Source organism: Hoplias malabaricus, chromosome 3 (genome assembly GCF_029633855.1).
Source record: "Hoplias malabaricus isolate fHopMal1 chromosome 3, fHopMal1.hap1, whole genome shotgun sequence".
Taxonomy (NCBI): domain Eukaryota; kingdom Metazoa; phylum Chordata; class Actinopteri; order Characiformes; family Erythrinidae; genus Hoplias; species Hoplias malabaricus.
In genome coordinates, this window is record NC_089802.1 from 52,580,644 (window position 1) to 52,605,421 (window position 24,778).

General features: G+C 37.5%; 1 protein-coding gene across 5 annotated transcripts in view; it reads right to left on the reverse strand.

Moving 5' to 3' along the window:
- The window catches only part of b4galnt1b (beta-1,4-N-acetyl-galactosaminyl transferase 1b), a 30,172-nt gene extending 7,002 nt beyond the window's left edge, over window positions 1-23,170 (reverse strand). The window contains exons 1-10 of one of the 5 annotated variants that reach the window (XM_066663754.1): window positions 22,919-23,170; window positions 10,196-10,318; window positions 8,590-8,812; window positions 6,442-6,618; window positions 6,083-6,189; window positions 4,220-4,257; window positions 3,912-4,092; window positions 2,290-2,388; window positions 1,702-1,889; window positions 1,089-1,229 (exon numbers count right to left, since the gene is read on the reverse strand). In XM_066663754.1, the coding sequence (XP_066519851.1) occupies window positions 1,089-1,229; window positions 1,702-1,889; window positions 2,290-2,388; window positions 3,912-4,092; window positions 4,220-4,257; window positions 6,083-6,189; window positions 6,442-6,618; window positions 8,590-8,804 (1,146 nt within the window). In that variant the 5' untranslated portion in view covers window positions 8,805-8,812; window positions 10,196-10,318; window positions 22,919-23,170. Of the gene's footprint in view, window positions 1-1,088; window positions 1,230-1,701; window positions 1,890-2,289; window positions 2,389-3,911; window positions 4,093-4,219; window positions 4,258-6,082; window positions 6,190-6,441; window positions 6,619-8,589; window positions 8,813-8,876; window positions 8,951-9,120; window positions 9,140-10,195; window positions 10,319-12,583; window positions 12,607-12,688; window positions 12,780-22,918 lie in introns of those variants that run through there. The other 4 variants (XM_066663755.1, XM_066663756.1, XM_066663752.1 and 1 more) reach the window with 4 other exon arrangements.
- Window positions 23,171-24,778: the final 1,608 nt, after the last annotated feature.

Here is a 24,778-nt window from a genome sequence, read left to right on the forward strand (position 1 = left end):
ATAGCATGAAGTCATTTACGTCAATAAAAATCTAGGGTTTCTTCTTCTTCAAAGAAACAAACATCTTTGTAATGTTTGTATTTCATATATTCCACAAGTTTATCTGCTGAATCAGTGCTTTCAGGAAACAATATTAGTAAATCATAAAGCCATTTGAGATTTTATAATGCATTTCATCTACAGTATACATTGCAATTTAATTGTTGGTATCCACCATAATATTATCTGTTTTCATATATGTATTTGCTGACACTAAATCACCAATATTTATATAGTGGATTAACAAAATCAGTTAAATAAATAATATACCAAAATTTTAAAAGCATTCTGCTCTTTCATACAGTTAATTAATCCCCACATAATTACCAGCACTGTGTCACAGAGATACCAGGGTCTGCTTGCGCTCCCACAGACCCAGCCCCCATGCTCAAGGAAACATGCAAGAGGAAGTAGAGGGGAACTCCAGTCTGAAGGGACTGTACTGCCCCTAAGCAAGGGAAATCCTTTTCACCCTGCAGAACCCAAGTACACAATCTTAAGAGACAACCACCAACTTATCTCTTGAATTTGCATGTTTGGGGTCATTTGAGTTCTGCAGGGTGAGAGGCGTACCCTCACTTAAGAGCAAGGCCTCACTACTACTCCAGGTTGGTTGCTGTTTCGAGTTCCTGAGTTTCAGGAGTGGATGTGTGTTGTCATATATATATTCATCACTTCTTATCACTTTGTTGTCAGAAAAGGGTTTGATATTTTCAAAAACAGACTATGGAGAGCAGTCAGTTTTATAACTAGAGCTGACAGACAAGTGTGTCTGGGTGTAAGCGTGTGACCCGGTGGGCTGTAGAAGTTGTATGGCTCTTTGTCTGCTTAGTCACACAGCTGACCCTGTTCGTCAGTGCATTTGGAATTTTGGAGTAGATTTTTTTTTTTTCATTTACTGTAACTGGACTGAAGAAAGGCCATCTGGCAAGTGCAGTGGAGAATAAATATCCTGAAGCCCTCCCAACTTTTAGAAATGTTCTTCCCACTCTTTTCTAGATACACTGTAGAAATGTTATCAACATTTCAGTGAAGTGTGAGTGTCTCACAAGGTCCAGTGTGGTTTTCTCCAGCACATCCACCAGTTTCTCCAGTTTAGTGTTGGCAGTGAAGATAAAATCATCATCCACCCATAGCACATACTTCGTGGTAACCTGGGACACGGCCAAATTTCGACCTGCAAACCAACCCTGACACACACAAACACACACACTCACATGTTTTTATGCAATGTCTGGACAAATGGTCACGCATGCCCCATTTGTTAAGTAGTTTACAGCTGTCCACACCGACCTGGCATTGTCAAATATATTAAGCCATAATTCAAATAAATAAATAAATAAATAAAGTTGAAAAATATTTTTACATCTTCTCACTGTGGCTCTTACACATTGCCACTATTGAAAAAAAGTGCATATCTTCAGTAAAGTGCAAGAAAATGGAAGCCAAAAGTACAAGATTTTATCCTGTTATTTTGGGTCATTTCTATTAACCTGTTCAAATAAAACTTTGACACAATGTTAAGGGAACCAATATTGATGACAAAACAGACAGACACTACCCGTCTTCAAAATGCAGTTCAGTATTTTCACTTCACGGCCACCCCTGCAACAACATAAAAGTATGCAATTATAAAAGACTGCACTGGGGAGGAATCTTTACCTTTCCAAATGGCATGATATAATGTTCTATGTTCGGGCCGGACATCATTTTCGGATTTTCGCTGTCGTCTGCTATTACTATGGTAACTGTTGGGTAGTATCGTCGTATGCTGTCAATCAGGTCCTGGAGTTTGTTGTAGCGCAGAAAGGTTTTGGTGGCTATGGTGACAAGAGCACTGATGTTGTATTCTAAGAGAAAACACAGGGAGAATTCCTTTTAGAGGAGGACTTTAAATCACCTGTCACTATTAATGGCATTCATTCATTCATTCATTATCTATAACCGCTTATCCAGTTCAGGGTCGCGGTGGGTCCAGAGCCTACCATTAAAGACATCATAAACAAAAGTGAAGCATGTGCCTAGCAGGAACGATCATCTGTGTTTTGTTTAAACTGCAGTGCTGTTTGAGATATTAAACTGAATTCAGTCCAGCTCAGGCAAGGATGTGCAGTGCTATTGTGAGGTGGTGTTTAGTCATGGAATTACATATTTAACAATGTTGTTAGTTTACTGCTTTTACACTATGCTGTAGAGTACTGTATTGTCTTATGTTTGAACATTTTTAAATGTGTTGAGTCATGTCTGAACCTTTGTCTGCATCAGAGCCTGTATTGTAGAGTTTGGGTGTCACTCCATGACGGATTTTGATGGTGAAAAGGGCCTGATGTCCTTCAGCTTCAAACTGCACTGAAACACAAATACACACACTAATGTCAAACACAGCACAGTAGTTACAAGGCTTTTCACTTTAAATCGTGACTGCATTGAAAACCTTGGATGGTATTTTGTGTTGGTCTGAAAAAAAAAATAAAAGTTTGAAATAATTTAATGGTTAGAGTCCAAATACAATTACTTGTAAACATTTCTTCTAATATGAGATTTCTGACATTTTAAGGATTCCATTACTGACACAGACATTCCATAGAAATGTTCAATGTCAAGCATCAGTTAGAGATGTTGTCATATAATGTAACATCAGAGATTGCTTTAAGTTATAAGCAATTTAAGCCGCTGGTTACGGTATTAGGCATATAAGAATGTCTTTATTGATGTGTTAATCCATTAGTTGGTCTGGGGTCCGTCTCACAAAGCATTTTTAAGTTCGCTTACTTTTAGCTTCACAAAATTTAACAAATGCAGCCACAGTTTATTACTTTTATCAACTTTCTTTCTTAAACCAAGTTTTAATACTCAAGAAAATGAAAATGTGAACATGAAAATATGAATGCCACATGAAACATGCAGAGAGGTTTAGTCTTTTCAAAGAAAAAATAAGAATCTATATAAATATTCAGCAGGGAAAGGAACAATCCCACAGCATTATGCTCATTTCCTCGAAAGAGGTGAGACAAACTCAGTGAGAGAGGTTAACTCAAACTAAGCTTAAAGTTAGTTTGCTAAGCAAAAAATCCTGCTTTCTGAGACAGGCCCCAATATAAAGAAAGCTGGCCATTGGTAATTTATGTATTTTAACTGACTGCAGTAGTTATTGTTAGTTATCCTTGAATGATACGGTACATCAGCTAGTAAACGTGCTCAGATTTTTTTTGTTGTTGTTGTTTCTTTGAACAGTTGTTCTATATTCAATGATATGATACATGTTTGTGAAGTAAAATTTCTGGTTTTTAAATGTTGTGTATGAAAGATTGAAAATCTCTTTTTTATTTAGATGACTTACAATGTGTATCTCTGTGAGAATACATAGACTGGAAGGCATAAAATAACTGGACTCATTAGACTAAGCAACCATTCTTCTATTGCTCCAAAAGCCTGTGTTGATGTTGGCATGCTCACAGTGATTTTGACAGTGGACAGTGGTCAGCCTGTAGACTGTGGCAGGTTTGTAGCTACACAGGCCTGTACATAGTAGGGTGTGATCTACCTTGCTGAAACGAAAGTATCATTAAAAATTTCTGTGCCAGAGAGGAAAGGCTTTGTTGCGCTGCCAGTGAGCACAGAGATGTCTAAAGACATTCATTAGTGGGCAAGCTTGGCATGACTTAAAATAAATACATTAAAAACACTTATTGGTCCAGTTTCCACATACATCTTATTCACCTTTCCAATGTCCATCATAAATGTATTCATTCTCTCTCTCTCTCTCTCTCTCTCTCTCTCTCTCTCTCTCTCTATAAATATATATATATATATATATATATATATATATATATATATATATATATATATTCGGTGTATTCGTGCATAGATACCTGTATCTGCTGTGCTGGGGTGGAACAGTGTGTTTGTGTAAGTGATGAACTGAAGTTGTCGGTTCAGGTTGGGTAAGAGGCAGCTGCTTAAGCTCATGTGCATCTCACCATCACCTCTGATTTTTACACCCTCCACCTCTGCTGCCACATTAAACGTGCCCAGAGATGCAGAGAAATTTAACTAGGAGATAGATATAGGCGAAAAGAGAAAATTGAGAGTTTGAGAAAGGTTATTACAGATAAACAAATTAAACATGTTAACAATAAAAGCGCTAGTTTCACTCAGGATGCTAACAGGTCACACTTACTGTGTAAAGGTCTCTGGGCAGATCTTTTAAGGCCAAGCCTGAAAAACAGCACAACAGATCATTATCAGTAACCAGTAGTTTGAAGCAATTCCAAACCTACTCAAAAGCTCCTTTTAAAGCAAATACACTTATTGTTTGTGAACATTTTCAAAATAACCATTTAGAATAAGTCAATTATTTTTTTTGAAGACTTTCCATTGGAGGCTAAATATAATCTCTATATGTGGAGGAAATTTCAGTTGAAAATGTTTAGGAAAAAATCCTGAAAAAAGTGTGTTTAAAAAATGAATGGAAAAGATACAGAGAAAATGGGGTGGCGGCAGCACTGTGGCACAACAGGTATTACTGTTATATAGCTCCAGGGTTCTGGGGTTGTGGGTTCAAAGCCTGCTTCAAGTTGCTGTCTGGGAGCAGCTTGGGGTTCTCTGTGTCTGTGTGAGTTTCCTCCAGATGCTCCATTTTCCTCCCAATGACACACACTGTCAGGTGGATTGAATATGCAAAAATGTCCATAGGTGTAAGTGTGAGTTAAAGCGTAAGTGTAAATGGATTCAGATCTGAAATAATCCAGAGATATTTTTATAAATATACCAAAAAAGGAAATGCAGTTTATGAAACTGACAGAAATGTACCTTAATGGCTTTAAATTACCGAAGGGTGGCCTCTGACTTTAACAAATTGATGATGATGTCCAGTTTTTCCAAGAATACAACAGGCTATAAAAAATGTTTATGTTTTATAGTTATAATGATAAAATTGTACATAACCAGGTACTGGCCCTTATTCATCAAAATGCTGTATGGTCAAATTTCACCTTAAAATGATCCCGCACAAATTTCACAAACTGTTTTCAACTTCAATCATAATGTCTTTGGTGTATCTCTATGAACAAATTTACGTCTGGTATGAGTATGCAAATCTAAGTGTAAAAATTCAACATTAAAAAATAAAATACTTGATATGCATTAAATAACCCAAATTATCAATGACGTTTATAAATGCAATAGTAATAATTTGAACACAAATAAAAACTGAAATAACAGCAATACTAATTATTTGTACTCACAAATGCTGCAGCTCACATATTCTATTTAGATATATTTTAATGTATTCATTTTGTAGGACTTATATCACCAAAAAAATTAAACAAATAAACATAGTTCTGTAAATGCATCAAATCCACATCTAATTGTATAAATGTATTACTTAAGAAAAATAAACACACTTCAACATCACATCACCATTTTAATTAAATCCATGAAGTATTTAATATTTTCTTGTTGTTGTAATATTAACACTATAAAACTGGGTCAGTAAGGGAAGGGCACACTTACTGCTAGATTACAGTATTAATCAATTACAGCCATTGGTTCATGAGCCTTTGAAATTTTCATTGGCTAATCACCATAATGTCTGCATGAAATAGGGCATGCTTCAATTAAATGAGACACTGCTAGCTGTTCAGGGAATGAATGTGCTCAACTGTGCTCAAATCTCAGCTTTTTACAAAGTATTTATGAACCTGACAATGATTTTATATAATAGATTGCACGTCATTCAGTGCAAATCTGTTTTTGTGTTAACCAGCTCTGATGAGAAAGGCAACTCTGTTCTTCCTGCAGAAATCTTTCATTGTTCTGATGTAATTTTCTACAAGAGCTTTATAAATAATTAAATCCAATTACTATTTTGATTAGATTCTGGACAACTGATGGCAAATTAAATCATGTTACGACGTGCGCTTGTGATATGGTTTGTGATTTCATCTATGAATTATACTGAGGGTATGCATGTCTCAAATCAAATAAAAACAGGCGAAACAGTTTAATGTACTCTTAACTATAATATGAACTGAACAGTCACCTGGTATAAGGATCGTCTTTAGTGGACGCACTTCCACACCCTGTGTTGGGTACTGCAGTGGGCTATTAGCTTCAGCTACAATTAGCAAATCAGCAGGGGTCTGAGACCTACACCCACACACACACACAAAGCTGGATTAGCAATGTAGGAAACATACGTAGCCTATTGTATAAGAACATATATTTGATATCCAAAGAAAATGTAATACCATTGTTTTACACAGTGAATGTAGAAACTGTTTTCTACAGTCTCTGGCTTTACAATTTTGGAATTAGCCAATTTTTGCCCAGAATGTTGACTGGTACATTATCAATTCAGATGAGCTATAGTGCACTTTGTTGGGGTCCTGTGATACAGACCTCATCTGGAAGCCCTGGTACTCTTTGGCACGGCGTCGCTTCACCTCATCAAGTTGTGAGGGCTGGAAGGCCGTGTGCAGGGTGCTTGCAGACACTCGAGGGAACAGCAGCTGTGCGAATGGCAAGTTCATCCCTCCCCTCTCACCTTCACACACACAGCCATTTCGAGCCAGGAGCCTGTGAAATGAGAGAAAAATAAACTGTATAGAACTGAAACTGAGCCTTTTAATTTACTGGATGCCAATGTCAGTCAGTTGCACAAAAATAAACTCAATCCTTGCCAAAATTAACCAACTGAAAAAAGCAAATGTGAAGATGTAGCAAAATTTACAACTACACAAATAGTATGTGAAATGTCAGTAAAAACTGTAAGCAATGAATAATAAATTCAAAAGAACACTATGTTTTTTCCACATAAATGGGGTGGGAGTTTGTTTTGTTTCTTTACAATCATTCCACATTTGATGACTGCCACATGGTTAAAACGATTGGGAAAGAAGTAAGTTTAAATTACCACTGGGTTACCACATCTTTCTATTTTTCAACACTTAATAATAGTTGTGGACTAAAGATACCCAAAATAGTTGTTACATTTTTTCATTGTTCAAATGCTCCATTGCTGCAGTACCCCACAGGAATTTTACTGTCATTTCCACATTCATAGATTTCCCCAGGTTTTCTCTACTGTTGATAGTGAGGTAAGTAAAGAATCTCTGCTACTATTTGTTGCACTTACATTATTATATTATATATTGGTTCTTTTTTTTTGGCAAAATGACAAGTCTGACACATCCTAGCTCATAAAATATTCGGTCTGTCCTGGATTCTGCTTTCATACCCAACTATGATCATATAAATGATTTTAGCTGTTTTGAGGACATTTCACAGTGTAAACTGCCCCTGTCCCATCTTTTATAGAGCATACTACAAGCATTACTTCAGAATAAAGATATACATTCAACACCAATAAAATCGATATGCTAAAATTAACACTAAATAACTTTTCTACCTGAAATTTACAGATTCAAAATTATTGGGATGCTCCAATGGGCTGTAATGGGGAGCAAAAAGCATCTGTTGTTATCACTCTGTCACTGCAGAAACTACACTATGTAAGTATTGGAGGAGGACAGGAAACCACACCCAAGCCCTCCACCTCCCCATTGATTTCAGTACAGTGCTCTAAAGATAAATTACACTAGGGGGAGCCCCAGGAGCAAAAACCCAAATCTTACATAATGTCCCTTTAAGCATTAAATGTGTAGTTTTAAAATACAGGTCAATCACAACTAAGGTTTCATTATTTGTTCTTTTTTTTTTTTACTTTTAACTACATTTTTATTTTTTGCTTGTACGGACCACGTGCATGAAGGCTGAAATGGGGAGTCGAACACAGATATCTTTGGAAGATCAGGGAGACCTCAGAATGTGTGTAAAGCCAGATATGCCCATTGGATAGATGAATGCAAGAAAAAGGGTAGAGATGGGATGGAGATGGGAGAAAGTTTGTCGGACATGGAAATGACGTGAATTTGCAGGATATTTATAGGGCTGAGTTAAGACATAGTCCTACTCCCAAAATTTTATTATTATATAATTCCAGTAACTGCCAAAAGCTGTCAAATGCCCCATGTTTTTCCCCACTGCATCCCATCTCGTTCATACTCTTTTAACTGTAAATTGTGTAACAGGATTTTGGCTGCCTTTAAATTATAATATTTTTCAGATACAAACAGTACATAATTCTATATAAAATCTTGCTGTGAAGGACTGTTGCCCCCTGCAGGGTGTGTTCCTGCCTTGCGCACAATGATTCCCGGTAGGCTCCAGACCCACTGCGACCCTGAATTGGATAAGCGGCTACAGACAATGATTGAATGAAATAATCTACATAAAGCTACATCATTTTAGTATCTGATGTTTATATCTGATGTTTACTGGAGCTGAAATTTTGAGATGTACCTAAATTTCTATGTGAAAGATTGTTTTACAGTGTAGTTCTCAGAACAGTATTCATAAACAGATGATATGAATGAATTTTCTGATAGAAAAAAACTTGCAAAGACAAAGAGCTTGCAAAGGTAATGTTGAATCATTTGCATGAACCATTAACTTGCATTCATAAATTTGTTGTAAGTGGTAACTGACCCAGCTACACTTTCCCTGATCCTGTAGGGAACAGTACTGGCACTGGCGTCTGGGTCTGGGAGTCTCTCCTCCAGAAGTCTCTCTACTCCAGGCCCAAGTCGCTGTCGCACATCCACGCTGCTATAGGCCCGTGTCGGCCATGAGTGCAGAACCGCCAGAACCAGGACCACTGAAGCAACCACAGCTAACAACACCGTCTTACGAAGAGAACGCATCCTACAAACTGACACACACACACACATATATATATATATTATATATATATAAATCAGATATTTAACACTCACATTCAGGCATACAAGCATATATCTTCACTGTCAGATCAAAACCTTGTATCCCCAAAACGATAACAATCTTAGGGTGACCAGATCTGAGATGGTGAAAAAGAGGACGCATCTCGGGCCGGGGGTTGTCTCGCCCCTCGCTGCCGTTGTATGCTTAGCTGAACCTAGGTGTGCTTTTAGGTCCTTTACACCTTTATTTGCTACACAAAACATGGGAATTTCTTTTTTAATTCATCCGAGAACTTACATTTACGTTTCGGCATAGCTGCTCGACCAATAACGGTAGCTCTACAGTCAGACCGTCCAATCAGAAGATTTTAGGCTACTTCACCACGCCCCTTCTCACTCAAGCGAACCAATTGGAGTAGGGGAGGGCGGGACTAGTTTGTGAACGAAATGCTTCTTGAAGTTCTATGTAAGCTCTAGAAAAACAAAATTCTGCCCGGACATTTTTTTTAAGTCTAAAAAAGAGGACATGTCTGGGTAAACGAGGACGTCTGGTCACCCTAAACAATCTTAACTAAGAATGGAGTATTTTGTCTTAAATACTTGTGATTTAGACCGTTTATTTTGTTCCACTGATACAAGATGTTTTTCACACATATGGGGCAAATGCAAATTACGTCAAAATACAAATAAAAACTTAAATGGAATAAAAGTTTTTTTCTGATAGTTTTAAATACTCCTGGAGCTATTACATATGTTACTGAATTTCAGAATTAAACCTTGGGTAGGAAACAAACCTACATTTGTTTGTGTACTGAACACAATGTTCCTAAAAATAATATGTACAATGTTTATATTTATTTACTGATATTGACTGGTAAAATATCAAATAAAATATAAAACATACCATAATGGTTGGATGGGCCACATTTTATGTCAAATACATAAAATTACTAAAACAATAGTTTATTTTATTAATACTAGTAGTGTTTTCTGTACAGGTTTTAAGCTCATTTCCGTTTAGAAAATCAGCCACACAAACACTTTGCTATATACGCTCAGATCAAATATAGGAACAAGGGCCTCTAGTTGCAGCTTTAGTTAAGTTGTGCTTCTGCTTTCACATTCATTATTGAATAAATTGAGCACATTTTACCCAGTTTAACACTAAATGTGACTCATATATCTTTTCTGCACTTTAGTGGTTTATCTGCTCCCAATGATCCTAATTTATGTGACCTGATCCTCTAAATAACAAAATAGTACTAGTTATATGCTTGCTGAGTGAGCTATATTACAGGTTTGATATGTAGATATAAATTCCCATTTATGCATATGCATATATACATACTTCCTTCACAACAAAATTGACTCACAATATCCTGTCAGTATGAGGGGCACAGGATGCCATTGCCACTCCCAAGGATCTGTGGCAGTAAAGTGCAGAATCCAGACAGACTGGACAGGAGCGAGCAGAGGTGGAGGAAAATTTTCCTCATCTGTTGATAAAACATAAACACTTTGTTAATATGTTGAAATCCATAATAATATGTATATATACTTATTTGTGTTAGTATTATTTTATTTACAAAAGGGCATTCCAGTTTCTTGCTGAATACAGGTTCTTTAATACGTATTTGCAGAAATGCTGGTGAAAAACATAATGAACTTTTAGTTTTCAATACGAAATACTGAACTTTACTGAGGATGAGGTGGAAGTTGTTGGTTGTTTTGATATCTTCTGTGAACTCAAGTTTAATTTGCTGTTTTGTTTGAATACATTTTTTTCAGTGATGCACTTCTCCAAGGCAACATGAAATCTACATAGACATTAGGTATTTTAAGTCCATCCTAAAGTATGTTGCTAGCCTCAACCTCATGGATTATAACACTTCACTTGAAATTCCAAATTCTTGTTTTTCTTTTCCTCCCAAAAGTTTAGACACAGGGCTGTGCTGCTGCATTCACTTTCACTTAGCTCCACTACTATGTCCAAGACTGGGAACTATTCCTTTAGAAACAGCAACTCTTGGCAGCTCTCTTAATACTGAGATATCCTCCCTCCACCAAGAAGGAATTTGTGAACTTGGCTCCTATAAGGAACTGGATTCTAATGAGGTCAAATGTGAACTGTCATCACTACTGAAGGATGTTTTTCTGTATTTTTACATTTTTTTCATTCTTGACTCAATTTGAAAATACCAGCTGCTACTTACACTTAACATTTCACAAAACAGAAATGAATAGATATTATCCAAACTGGCTGAGAATTAAATCTTGTTAAGAATCTAACTTTTTACACACTTTAGAATTGTCCTATCTCTGTGATTCTCTTTAATTACAGCAGTGGACCTGTGTTTGGGTGAGAGTGCAAAGATTAGATTAAATGGAGCAAAAACACAATGAGCATTGGGTGATATGGAGAAAACAAAAATTTAGACAAAAGACCGGTGACTTAGCTAAAAACCAGAGATCTCGCTCCCAGGCTTTGGTCTTGAACTGAGCTGTAGCTCATTCTCATTTATAAAGGAAACACACATGAAACACAAAGGAAATGTTAAGGAAACAGAATGTGGGAGATACATGAATCACTACTTGAACATTGATGATAATAACTCTTTATTTTTAAATTGATAATATCAGAACTACCTGTAAGAGAATGCTGTGTTGCGACATCAGTGAAAGATGTTATTGTTATTGAATTAAATGTTATTTTAATTAGGCTTCATTATTACATGATTACCTGATTACTAGTATTTTAGCATTTAGTATTAGTATTACTAGCAATTTTAGAATTTAGTATTTCTATTACTATCAGTTTTACCTGTCAGAATCTTATAAAAGCACACACTAAACATGCTCCTGTGACAAATTCATATCTATTTGCAAGAAATGTACTTTTCTCTTCATGCCAAGTGTAGTTGATAAGCCAAGTCATTATTGGTGTCTTGTGTTTGCTTTTATGTAATTAAGCCTCATTTATAAACACCTCATAATATTTTGATGGTTTTTCAACTATTATTTGGAAGTTTATAGGCTTACAAGTTGCCAAGTTTATTGCTTAACAAAAGGATGTTCTTCATCTTAAGGGTGTGTGTTTACATTGTTGCACTCTATTTAGCATAGAGGTCTACTACAACAGTGTGAATAACAACTAACATATCCCTTTCTGAAGCCACCCCCGCACTGCGGTTTAGTGATTTCTTTGCCCCCAACAATGCTAATCTTACTAATCCGTTCATTAACATTTTAGTAAATTTGCTGGAGCAGGGAAACACTATAACGTACAGGCTGATGGGCTCTTGATGTGAAAAAATGTTAGCTAAACTACCAGTGCAACCCTCAAGTATATAAGAACAAATTATTCCAAAATTTTGAAAATATATACCTTTACATCCCAAAATATTCATTTATTCATTCATTGTCAGTATCTACTTATTCAATTACATCCAAGCAGTTTTTACAATCAACACTGCACAGAGCAACATTGCATTCAACACTCAAATTTATTGCCTTACACATTCATTCATTCACACCAGGACAGTTGAGTAGCCAATTCACCTAACCTCGATGTTTTTGGACTGTGGGAGGAAATTGTAGACCCTGGAGGAAACCCACACAGACAAAAGGAGAAAAGGAAAAACCCACCTGGATGGGACTTGAATCCAATGCTAAGAGGTGAACATGATCACCATCTAGCACTGAGCACCATATTAATACCTAATGGTCTTGAAATGAGGCCTAAGAATTAGTAGAGTGCCTACCCACTAGAGATGAGGCATCAGAAAGACACCAATGTGTTTCAGTTAGAATACTGCGCCAGCTCTGTGTATGTGCCTGTATTCATAAAAAGCTGAGAAAGTTCAAACCTTATCAAATTTTACTGCAGGCAGATGACACAGGAAAATCCAAGATGGAGGCCAGGCTAATCAGTGTGGTGGATTCTTTCCCTGTTTTGTGTGATGCCAGATTGGCAGAATATAAATATTCACATTTGGCAACCTGGTGTAGTGTTTTAGTATTCATGTTTGTCTGGTTTGGTTAGTGTTTCTTTTCCTTCAGGAAATCCAAATGCCATTTATTTCCTATTGGATTTCGAACTATACAAGCTCCACCCCTGCTCCAACCGTGTACATGCCTCTGGACTGACAAGATCTGTGTGCATTTACAACAATGCTTTGTCTAGGCAAATTTCTAATTACAGCAGCCTTGAAGTGTCTTACAATTAAACTGATGAACCCAGAGTACCTTCCTCCAATTATAATTGATGGATTTAACTGTTGCATGATTTTTATCAAATAGAAAAACACTTGTTAAGGAAAATGGAACCAGAAGGAAATGAGCAAGAGTTTCAGAGGAGGCAGGTCCAAATCTGAGAGCCCTCTACACGGGATTGGCCATGTTTAAATTGGTTTAGTAGAAAAACTCTGACACATCCAGGCCACTTAGTGTCAGTATAATGGATGTCTAAAGAAAATGATGAATTTTCATTCGTCTTTCCTTTTGTTTTCATTTAAATATGACACTAAAGTCATGATATTATAGAGATGACAGTAAATTATGAAAGAAGAGGCACTGTAAAATCAAAAAGGATTTACTAAACTAAACAATTCAAATAAATGTTGAAGCACGACGTTACATTATATTATAAAGTGGAACCTCTACCTACGAACTTGATCCGTTCCGTGACCCGGTTCGTAAGTGGAAAAGTTAGTTTCTCGAGTCAATTTTCCCCATTTAAAATAATGGAAAAGCAATTCATGTGTTCCAGCCCACAGCAAAAGTCACCCTTTTTGCACTGATATATGTTAAAAAACTCTCAAATTAGAAAAAAAAAATACGTATAGCATTACTAAAATAAAAAAGAAATACAGCGGTAACAGTAATAAAAAAGAAATAAAAAAGTTTTAAGTGGTTACATATCACTACCTTGAAGATGACGACTGGCTGGAGGAGTAACATAAGCACTGGCTGTATGACGGGAGGTGGGGGTTGGTGGAATAACGGAGAGTAGGCGGTGAATGTGGGGTGACGAATCATAGATACGGCTTAACTTAGCACGAATTTCGATGTATGCTATTTACACTATGCTAAATTGCTAAAACTACAATTTGCTAATCTTAAAAGCTCACTCAAGTCTGGGCGCGCTGAGAGACTCGCCTATTGGGGTCAGTGGCCATTTCCAGCCATTGGCTCAGCAGAGGCTCAGGTTTGTTTCTAGAGTTTGTTGGTGGAGGCAAAAAATATTCAAATGCCCGGTTCGTATCTTGGAAAACTCGTTAGTATAGGCATTCGTTAGTAAAGGTTCCACTGTGTGTATATATATATATATATATATATATATATATATATATATATATATATATATATATATATATATATATATATATATATACCAATAATAACAATAGTAAAATATAAAAACAAGCAGGAGATATGTAGGATGTTGGCCCATTTTCAGGCTATTTATAAGGTGAAATTTACAGAAGCCAAAGAAAAAACTACACAAAATCATAGTTGAATATCATCATATTAGGGTTCTATATAACTGCAAACATTTATCTGTATGGCATCTCACCCTGGTTCTATTCTATTCATTTTAAAATACTAAAGTAACTTTTACACAATTAGCACATTTGTCAGTTGTGAACTATACCATTAACACATGCAGTATTGAGTATGCAGTAGTCTTTTGTAATAAATGATTTCATCTCTTCCCAGGACTTGAAATTTTTATATATTACAGAGACCTGGCTTAAAGTAGAAGGAAAGTAGCCAGCTTGTCGAACTATGCCCACAGGACAACTGTTTTTTCCCTGAGAACCTGTGACAGAGGCAGTGGCCTTGCTGCAGTGTATAGAAACGGTATAAAATGTTCTCAAATTAGTTTTGATATTTGATATTTGGATAAGTTTTGAAATTTTGGCTTTTAAGATTATGCATGCAAACCCAGTTTTGTGTATTATTGTTAATCATCCTCCAAAGCCAAACACAAATTCCTGATCTACTGTCAGATGTGATTCTTAAATTTTACCAGATTTTATTAATTGGTGACTTTAATATACATGTAGACTAAGAAACAGATGGGTCTGTCACAGTTTCTAAAACAGAATCTTTTCATTTTTGCCAGCATGTTGTTGGCAAAACTCACAATAAAGGGCATATTTTGGATCTTGTTTTTTAGTTTAGGTTTGGCTATCTGCCCTGTGCAGGTGGAAGACTCTGTACTGTCAGACCATAGCAGTATTATTTTTGAGATGAATTTTCAAGCTCTCGTCACCAAACCCAAACGCATTGTTATATAAGGAAATTATAGATTTGAAGAAGAAATGTAGATAAGCTGAGTGAATGTGGAAGCAAACTAAACTGCAAGTTCACTATCTTCATTTAAAAGACATGCTAGCTGCTTTTATTTTATTATTTAAAAAATTTTATAGCTGCAAATTAGCATAATCCAAGATTTTTGTTTTCCACTGTAGATCACTATAGATTCTTCCACCATTACATTCTCTGTCATTGGTTGTGATGAACTTTTAACCTTCTTTGTAAGCAAAGTTGGAGTCATAAGAACCAGTATTGTTTTACCTGCTACTGACTCTCTTGTGCTCCTCCCACCCTGTAATAGGAACTACTTAGTAGAAATAGAAAATTATATTTCAGAGAACATGCCAGTGACCTGTGGGGTCCCCCAGGGTTCTATTCCTGGTCCACTTTTATTTAATTCTTGGCCAGATTCTACAGGACCATGAGCTGCCATATCACAGCTATGCAGATGATACTCAGATTTACATGGCCCTGTCCCCAAACAACTTTAGTTCAGTTGACTCATTAAGCAAGTGCCTTGAGCACATCACTAACTGGATGGGACACAACCTTCTGCAGCTTAATAAAGATAAAACGGAGATTATACTATTTAGGAACAGCAATAAAAGACAAAGATTTGCTGCGCATCTCGACTCCAGGGCCCTCAAATCTAAAGAACTAGCTCGCAACCTTGGTGTATTAATGGACTCAAATCTCAATTAAATCAAATTAGTGCAGTCTTTGATACCACTGATTATGTTACAAACCAGGGTTTATTAGCCGTCCCCTGAATTAAACTAAAAACAAAGGGGGATAAAGCCTTTGCAGTACATGCCCCCAATACTTGCCACTGACATACTTTCAGCATCGGTCCTTATTTAAAAAAAAAAAAAAACATTTGAAAAGTTTTATTCTCTTGCTTTTAGTGGTATTTCAATTGTGACTGATATTGATTATTGATATGTGTGTTTATGTATATATGTGTAAAGAACTTTGAGACTTGTTCTAGAAAAGTGCTAAATAAATAAAGATTTATGTACTTACTTACTTAACACAACTCATGTTATTTTCACAAAATATGTAGTCAATTAACATAATACTAAAACGCTTACATTTTCTGTACACATAAGCTTTTCCAATATCAAAATTATGGATACTTCTTGTCTCATGTATGAATGCTTGCACACAATATGCGAGAAATAAAAACCCAAAGTTCAAAATATATTATAAAACATCTACCTCTGGGACATCAGCTGATGAAAAGCTATACTAAAACAACAGATAAACATTTTTGAATTAACAGATTACTGACATAATGAGAACTATCTGATGATGAACCACAGCGAATTCCAAACTTGATTTGAGCCATAAGGAGATGTTGAAGTCTTGTAAGTGACATTCATGAATTCATCAAAAGGGGCTTTCTGGAATGAGTGGTCAGTGAAGGCACCACGGGCTTACTGGGACAAAAAATCTGAACTGGCAATTTGGACCAGACTGACCCACCACATTCAATAACGCACACCTTTCCGGTCTTTTGTACATTGTCTCTAACCACCTACATGAAAAGTGCCTAACACATTTTTCCAGGGCCAAAAGGTAGCTTAGCCTTGGCATAGCTTAATACTCACCCCACAAACAATAATAGTGTAATAATAAATTTAGAATGCTCACCTCTGACTCACTGTTATTGTTGGTGAATGGTGGTTTTAAAAGGTGTTTTATATATTAGATATTTAAGGAATGAAGACATAAATGTACCAACTTATTTTCTCATTCAGTCAGTGTACATAAGGTTTTATAAACAGCCACTAGTGGTAAAGACGTCATTAGCTTATTTCACCTGCATTTACAATACAAACTTGGCTAGAGAACATAAGCCAAAATTATCTTATTGACGTTTTATCATTTTATGAGATTCACCAAGGGGTTTGGGTACTTTAGCCTACTCATTACATAGCCTAAATGTTCTACTACATGTTCCTGTTCACAGTGAGTGCAACTGCCAAAATTGCCACCACCACCAGCCATGGGATCGGTTGAAGGCCCTACTGTGGCAAACGTCTGTAATTTTGGCACATTTGGCAGCCTTTGCTTGGAGAGCAAGTTTTTTTTTTCTCACAGTTTCTCTCCGTATCCTTAGAGATTTCTCTCCATCTCAGAAGATCCTAACTGATAATGTTACGTTCATCCTACATTGCACTGCACACCAACGCACAGAACCAAAGGAAGAGGTGTTTCATTATATGATTGTCCCAGCCCTATGTCAGTAAAGAATATAACCAATGTGCTGCAGACCAGTGTGTTTCAAGAGCCAGTGCTTAGGAAACAAACTCTCGTAACTTTTTTTTTTTTTTTTTGCCGAATGCATTACGCAAACAGGACCAATGCGAAAAGGGTTGGTGTTTAATAATGGGACTGGGCCAGCCCAGTGTCAATCAGTCCACTGATCTACTGGTTTTATGGGCCAGTCAGATAAAAAAGTGTTGGGACTCTCAGCCCAAATAGCACGTTAGCACACCACGAAAATGCCCGGTATGCCAGATGGCCAGTCCATCCATGGTGGGTTCACAACACCAGATCAGAGAGAGAAAAAGATAGAAAATGTGAGAGAAGGAGAGAAATTAGAGGAAATTGTGATATGTTTTATCACATCTTTTGTATTTGTGTATTTTAATTGTACACATTTGGGATCAAAGGCTATATGTGTTGAATTTTTTTTTGTTGATAATTTCAATGTCATGATTCTGTAATACAGTGTAGTGTGAGATGCATACATTTTTCATTCATTCATTTATTCATTCATTATCTGTAACCGCTTATCCAGTCCAGGGTCGCGGTGGGTCCAGAGCCTACCTGGAATCATTGGGCGCAAGGCGGGAATACACCCTGGAGGGGGCGCCAGTCCTTCACAGGGCAACACAGACAGTCACACATTCACTCACACCTACGGACATTTTTGAGTCACCAATCCACCTACCAACGTGTGTTTTTGGACTGTGGGAGGAAACCGGAGCACACACCAACTCCTCACCGACAGTCACCTGGAGCGGGAATCGAACCCACAACCTCCAGGTCCCTGGAGCTGTGTGACTGCGACACTACCTGCTGCGCCACCGTGCCGCCCACATACATTTTTAATATTCTCAAAAACAGTTTTGAATTCAGAAGCTTGACCAGGACACTTCTAACCTTCAAAATTTACTGTTTCAACCACCAAACTTGGTGCCTGAAAGTCCTTACCATGGATTTTAAAATTGACACAGACTGATTTACGACAGGACCAGCTCGCCCCAATGGAATGCAGAGAAAGAGAGAGAAACACGTACAATGATCAGCCTTTTATTCCCTATTTTCTCTACATATTAAAGACTCTTAAAACTAAAAAAATCAAACATTTCTTAATTCCTCCATTTCCTTTAAAATTTATCACATGGTAAACAATCTTGTAAACTTTTAATTCCTGTTGGACAATCAAAAATGGAATTATAATTATGTGTTTAAAATGACCTTTTGTACTAACTTTTATTCATGAACCACCAGCATCTTTACATAGCAGCTATCTTTTATCTGCTAGATACTATATGTGTGTTATTTTGTTAAGAATTTTGTAAAGCATTGTTTTGTCTTAAGGATATTTCTTTGTGTTAATATAATATAAGGATATTACTTTGTGTTATATAATATTATATATTGCATCTTAATCAATCTCTCTCAAATGTAATCAACTTGCTCCATGCTATCTTGAAACAACTATGCTCGTGAGAAGTTCATGTGTAGCAATATTGTGTGTTCATAATTGCAAAAGCATGTATCAGGAGATACAGGAGCAATTTTATCCATTCACACCTGAAGTCTTTGTCTTGTCAAATGCCATAAATTATATGTGATGTCACTACTTGAGGGAGGTTCTAACCTAGAAGGACTTATGAAAACATCCAGTTAGATTCTTAACCAGGGAAATATATCTTCCCTACCCCAGTTCCTCAGGACGAATCCCAAGGTATGAGTCCTGATGCCCGGTTTAAAACCATTGGGGCTGAAGAATTTCAGTGGCGTCTTGCAGTTTCTTTGCAGTCAGTTCAGTTTTTAATTAATGAAATAAAGTGAAGTTTAATATCAGTTTTTGCTGCCAGTTTGTAGTCATTTTACAGTAATGCAATGTTGTGCTGAGAAGGAAGACAGGAGCACAGAGGAAAAGAACAGAAATGCAGTGAAGTGCAGTTCTGAAGTTCAGCAAGAATGGGAGAATGGGTGCAGTTACTCAGAGAACCCAGAACAGAGGATGTGGCTCACACAAGGAAGCAGATCCTATGAAGAAGAATCTCCACATGCACCCTCAGAATGCAACATGCTCCAAATGAGTGCTCACCACATCTAAGGCTTTAATAAATAACCATAGCTAATTTTGCTGTATTACATTAATTGTCACCCAACATGATGGCCTCTTCGTCCAAACTGAAATTGGACAGGTAAAGACGCTACATATTATTTTATGGCACTAAAATGTGGGGTCATGACACTTCAATGTGTATGTAATATATGTAATGTAGTGCAATGAGGAAGAGCAAGCCTTGGATCAGGTGATTCATGGAAAGCATTTAGTAAAGCCACATTGCAAGAGAGAAAGCAAAAGATTATTAATTGTATTTGTGAGTAGAGGCATGGTGCACAACAGCAGTGTCACAGGCAAAACAAGGCCAGTGGCTTCATTAGGAGAATCTTGAGAAGAAGAAGATCACTTGGAAGGAGTTGTGGGCAACAGAGGCAAGTCATATTAAGTTTTTGCTGGGAGCAACTTAAGATGTCCCCTTGGACAGTGAGTAGGTGAAGACCCTAGTTGTAGATTATGTACAGTGAAGCATATTCCATTAGCTTGTAGGCTTAGATTTTTGTGAACAGTTCTTAGAAGCCCCTTAGCATAACTTGTAAACAGGGGTCAGAAGTGCAGAAAGCAGACTAAAAAGTAAGGCATTAAAAACAACACCTGGTTCAAACCAGTTCTGTGGTTGGAATGCAATGCCTCTTCATAACTCTGCACAGAAGGGGATTTGTCTATATAATCTAGTGTATGTGACATATTCTTCAAACTTTTTTCTCTTGAACTCCTAGTGAGTTGACATCGTTCCCAGAGAGCTCTTTGCAAATATACGTTTTATTTTTTTTCTCATTTGATGTTCCAGGTCCTTCTTCCTGCATCCCAGAGAAAACAAATGCACATTGTGAGCACAAGGCTGCCAGTGGGGCTAGTGACAGTCTTAGTCACCAGGCAGGCCAGTGAGGATTTGAGGTTGATGATGTTTAAGGTGTATGGTGGGTGGGTCTTGGACACTTAGTCATTCACTTGTAGATCTTGCAATCAGAGACCTCTCCACACCTCCAACAACCCAGATAACAATAGTTTGTTGCTGCCTTCCATTCTTACAAATCCGGTTGTCATAAATAAGACATGATAGGTGTTCAAGTGACCTTTGGTCGGGAGAAAATTGATGCCTTGAGAAACAGCCTTTAATTTTACTTTTTTAAAATTTTTGCCTTACTGAAAGTAAATGAAGTAATAGGACAAGCATTAGGTGTGTGATGGTTCTATCACATTAGAATAATTGAATTACATAAGTAAAAGCATATTTGTGCATGTGTGTGTGTGTGTGTGCGCGCGCATGTGTGTGTGTGTTTATGTGCGTGTTTGTGTGTGTGTGTGTGTGTGTGTATATGTGTGTGTGTGTGTGTGTGTGTGTGTATGTGTTGTATACTCCCATCCACTCCTCTGTGTTTCCTGCTGATGGTGCTATTTTCTGTCACATGAGGAATTTTCATGATTAGACAGTCAACTATGCCAGAGGTAGCCTTACACCCTGCTGGTAAACTTAAATATAATCATTCCAATTATTGTAATTAGGAAATTTTCAACTCTTTGCTATTATCCTTAAAACTATTCTGATTATTTTTTTCTTTGTAAATAGGAAAACCATAGTCACCTTGATGCTCTAAAGATAATATAGATTAGGGTATCTTAATCCTTTTCACAGGGAGACTACTTTTTTGAAAAATAAACAATTTTAAATAATAACTTGTCTAACAAAATGACTATAAGAGGAAGAGATGAAATCCTGGACTACAGTAGTATTGAGTATTGTGCATGTACATTGACCAGTAACAGACAATATTACACTATTGTTTTTGGGTCTACAATGTTAAATGGAAAATGTTGCACAGAAAAAATGTCTATGATCTATGGTAGCTCAGTCTATCCAGGAGAGTATCTTCAGAAGAAAAACATTTAGAAGTTGGGCAAAGGCTGCTGATTCGTCCTTCCACAACATTACAGCAGTTTCTAAAATGCAGTCAATCTATAATAATACACACAAACTTGCGTTAATGAAAACAGCATGTGGCAGCAAGAACCAGCAACACTGCACACCGTTTATCTTCACTTTGATTTCTGTGCCTTGGTGCTCTAAACATTTGTGTAAATTATGAGTTTAGTGAAAAATATTTGGACTAGTACATAAAGCCACATTAGTACCATTTTTATTTTTATTTGAATCATCAGGTCATAAAGAACAATACTGCATTAACACATACTTTTGAAGTTCTTGGAGAGAAAAATCACAAATGTGCCTCTAAATGTGATCAGTAAGAATGAATGAAGGACTCCTATTACAGCCACAGCAATTAGGTGCCACTGCAATAATTTTCAGATGTTATTAAATATAAATAAGAATATAATTACATTAGATACAATTAATATTGTATTTTGAAAACAATGAGTGTAGACTTGCAGCTTAACCTGACTTACATAAAATCAACAGAATATTTGCAACTTTGGTGTTCTTTCTGACTCTGATCTCCGCTTAGGAGCCATATCACTTATAATAATAAATAGTTTGTTTTCCATTGCTGAGATGCAGTAATAAGCTCAACCAGTGTTTGTTGTCTCTCGTTCCAGGAGATCTTGACCAGTGTATTTATCACAGGTTTGTGTTCATATGGTGAGAGTGTTCGTAATGGTAGAGGGTGTGGTCTTAGTGATCTTGGGGATTTCTGGGGGTTTCAGAAAGAGAATCCATAACTCGGTTAAACAAGTAGAGAGAGAGAGAGAGAGAGAGAGAGAGAGAGAGAGAGAGAGAGAGAGAGATGCACATGCTTTACCCACTTGAAGTGCACATGGTCACAGTCGACACTGGATTAAACCCCAGTCAATCCCATTCCACTGAATGAGCCTCCATTAGCCTTTTAAATATCACCTACTTTAAGCTAATCACGGCCGATATGCTTCATCATACAATATGTGCAGTACAGCAAGCCTTAAGCACTGGGAGACCCTTCCATTATTGCCTTTAATACCGAGGGTCGTGTAAGCCCCTCGCAGCGTTGAGAAGGCCTGTGCACGCTTATCGTAAATAAACGCTTAGTGCACGCGCCCTTCTGAGAGATGTGCAGAGATTACCCCATTTCAAAACATATTCAGTGGACGGGCAGCTCATAATGTGGACTGGACGAAAGCACATATAAATTACCCAACTATCCACAGCAGAGCTGATAGAAATCAGACACAACAAACCAGACCAGACATTCAACAAATCATCTCCCAGGCCTCTCTTTGGCATTCTCTGGCATCCCCGCCACAAATACCATCACACAACATTTTTTTTTTGCAGTTGTTCATATTTCGCCTCGCTACACTGTGTACGCTGGAGCTGTATAAGCCCTAACTGCACCCAGAAAAAAATGTCACGTATTAGAACTGTGCAGAGCGCATCGGAGCAGAATCCGCTGCCATAAACAAGCCTTACCTGTACTGGCGCCTGGGCGTACGTCCGTTAAATCAATAGCTCCGGATTCCCTGCGTGGTTATATCATCATCATCATCATCATCTGTGGTTCAGTATGGAATGAGTTTCCGGTGGCATGTCCCTCACTAAGATAAAAACCTGTGAGGAGCGAAGTGGGTGCGGACCCACGGGTGGAGGCTAATTTTGGTTCTGCGCCGCCGCAGCGCCTCTATAGCCCTCCATCCGCCGCCGCGCTGAGTTCATCTCTCTCTCTCTCTCGCTCTCTCTCTTTCTCTCTCTGCTTCACCAGCCGTTTTCAGGCAGGCCCCACCTACTGTGCGTTCGGATTGGCTACAGCTTTAGGATCAGGCATCTGGACAATCTTAACATCTGGAGTTCAGTTTTAGGAAAGACGTACATGAAGAATAACATTTCAAAATGAAGTTCGCGTCGAAGAAAGTGAGATAAACTTTGCACATGCGCAGAAACGTCCATTTATTAAGTGGTCACCATTCTTCTGCAGGGCTAATCACTCCAGGCCATTGTCCTTGGGCTCTGGTCCAATTCTGCTGTCTTCAGCTCACCAGATCGTGGAGTTCTGAAACGCTGCCACTGTCTTTAGCTCACTCCTGGGTGAATATGTCAGTCTGGGGGCAGGCAACATGCTCAGCAAACCTATTTTGTCTTTCATGTAATTTGCCATCAATTTTGCTGAAGAGTCACTGGAACTTATCAGCTTCTTCAGTAACACCCCATTTATATCAGAAGGGAGATGTAACTGAAGAAACTGCTAAGTTCCAGTGGTACGTGAGCAAACCTGAAGGCAACTGTCATCATATTTCTATTTTTTAATGGTTTGTTTGCTGTGTGTGTGTGTGTGTGTGTGTGTGTGTGTAAAAGAAAATTTACAGTTATATCTCTTTTATTTTGTAATCACCTGAATGCACACACACGCACCAAACATGAGAGGGTAACCATTAAGAAACATGATGTGATGATAAATATGATGACAATCAATTAATAACCAACGCCCAAAATTACCATCCTTGGGCACAAAAAAACCCACAAAATTCTAAACAAAACACATAACACACCTTAAGTACACAACAAATATTAAAAACACAGAGGGATCACTTTTACCAAGGATGTAAAGCATACCAGGAGCTGCTCTGCACAGTCCCAACATCTAATTTCTCCACTGCATGTACAAACCAGATCCAAAAAAGTTGGGACACTAAATAAATTGTGAATAAAAACTGAATGCAATGATGTGGAGGTGTCAACATCTAATATTTTATTCAGAATAGAACACAAATCACAGATCAAAAGTTTAAACTGAGAGACTGTATCATTTTAAGGGAAAAAATATGTTATTTAAAAATTTCATGCCATTTATCACTGTGTGGCATCCCCCCTTCTTCTTACAACACTCAACAGACGTCTGGGGACAGAGGAGACCAGTTTCTCAAGTTTAGAAATAGGAATGCTCTCCCATTCATGTTTAATACAGGCCTCTAACTGTTCAATCGTTGTGCCCATGCAACAAGCACTCATACAACCCCATACCATCAGTGATGCAGGCTTCTGAACGGAGCGTTGATAACAACTTGGGTCTTCAAATCGTGACTCCTCTGACCACAGAACAGTCTTCCATTTTGCCACACTCCATTTTAAAAGACCCCTGGCCCAGTGCAAACATCTGAGCTTGTGGAGCTTGCTTAGAAATGACTGTAGAGTTTCAGCTGGCAACGGCGGATGGCACGGTGGATTGTGTTCACTGACAATGCTTTCTGCAAGTATTCCTGAGCCCATTCTGTTGTTTCCTTGACAGTGGCATTCCTGTTTGAGGTGAAGTGACGTTTAAGGGCCTGGAGATCACGA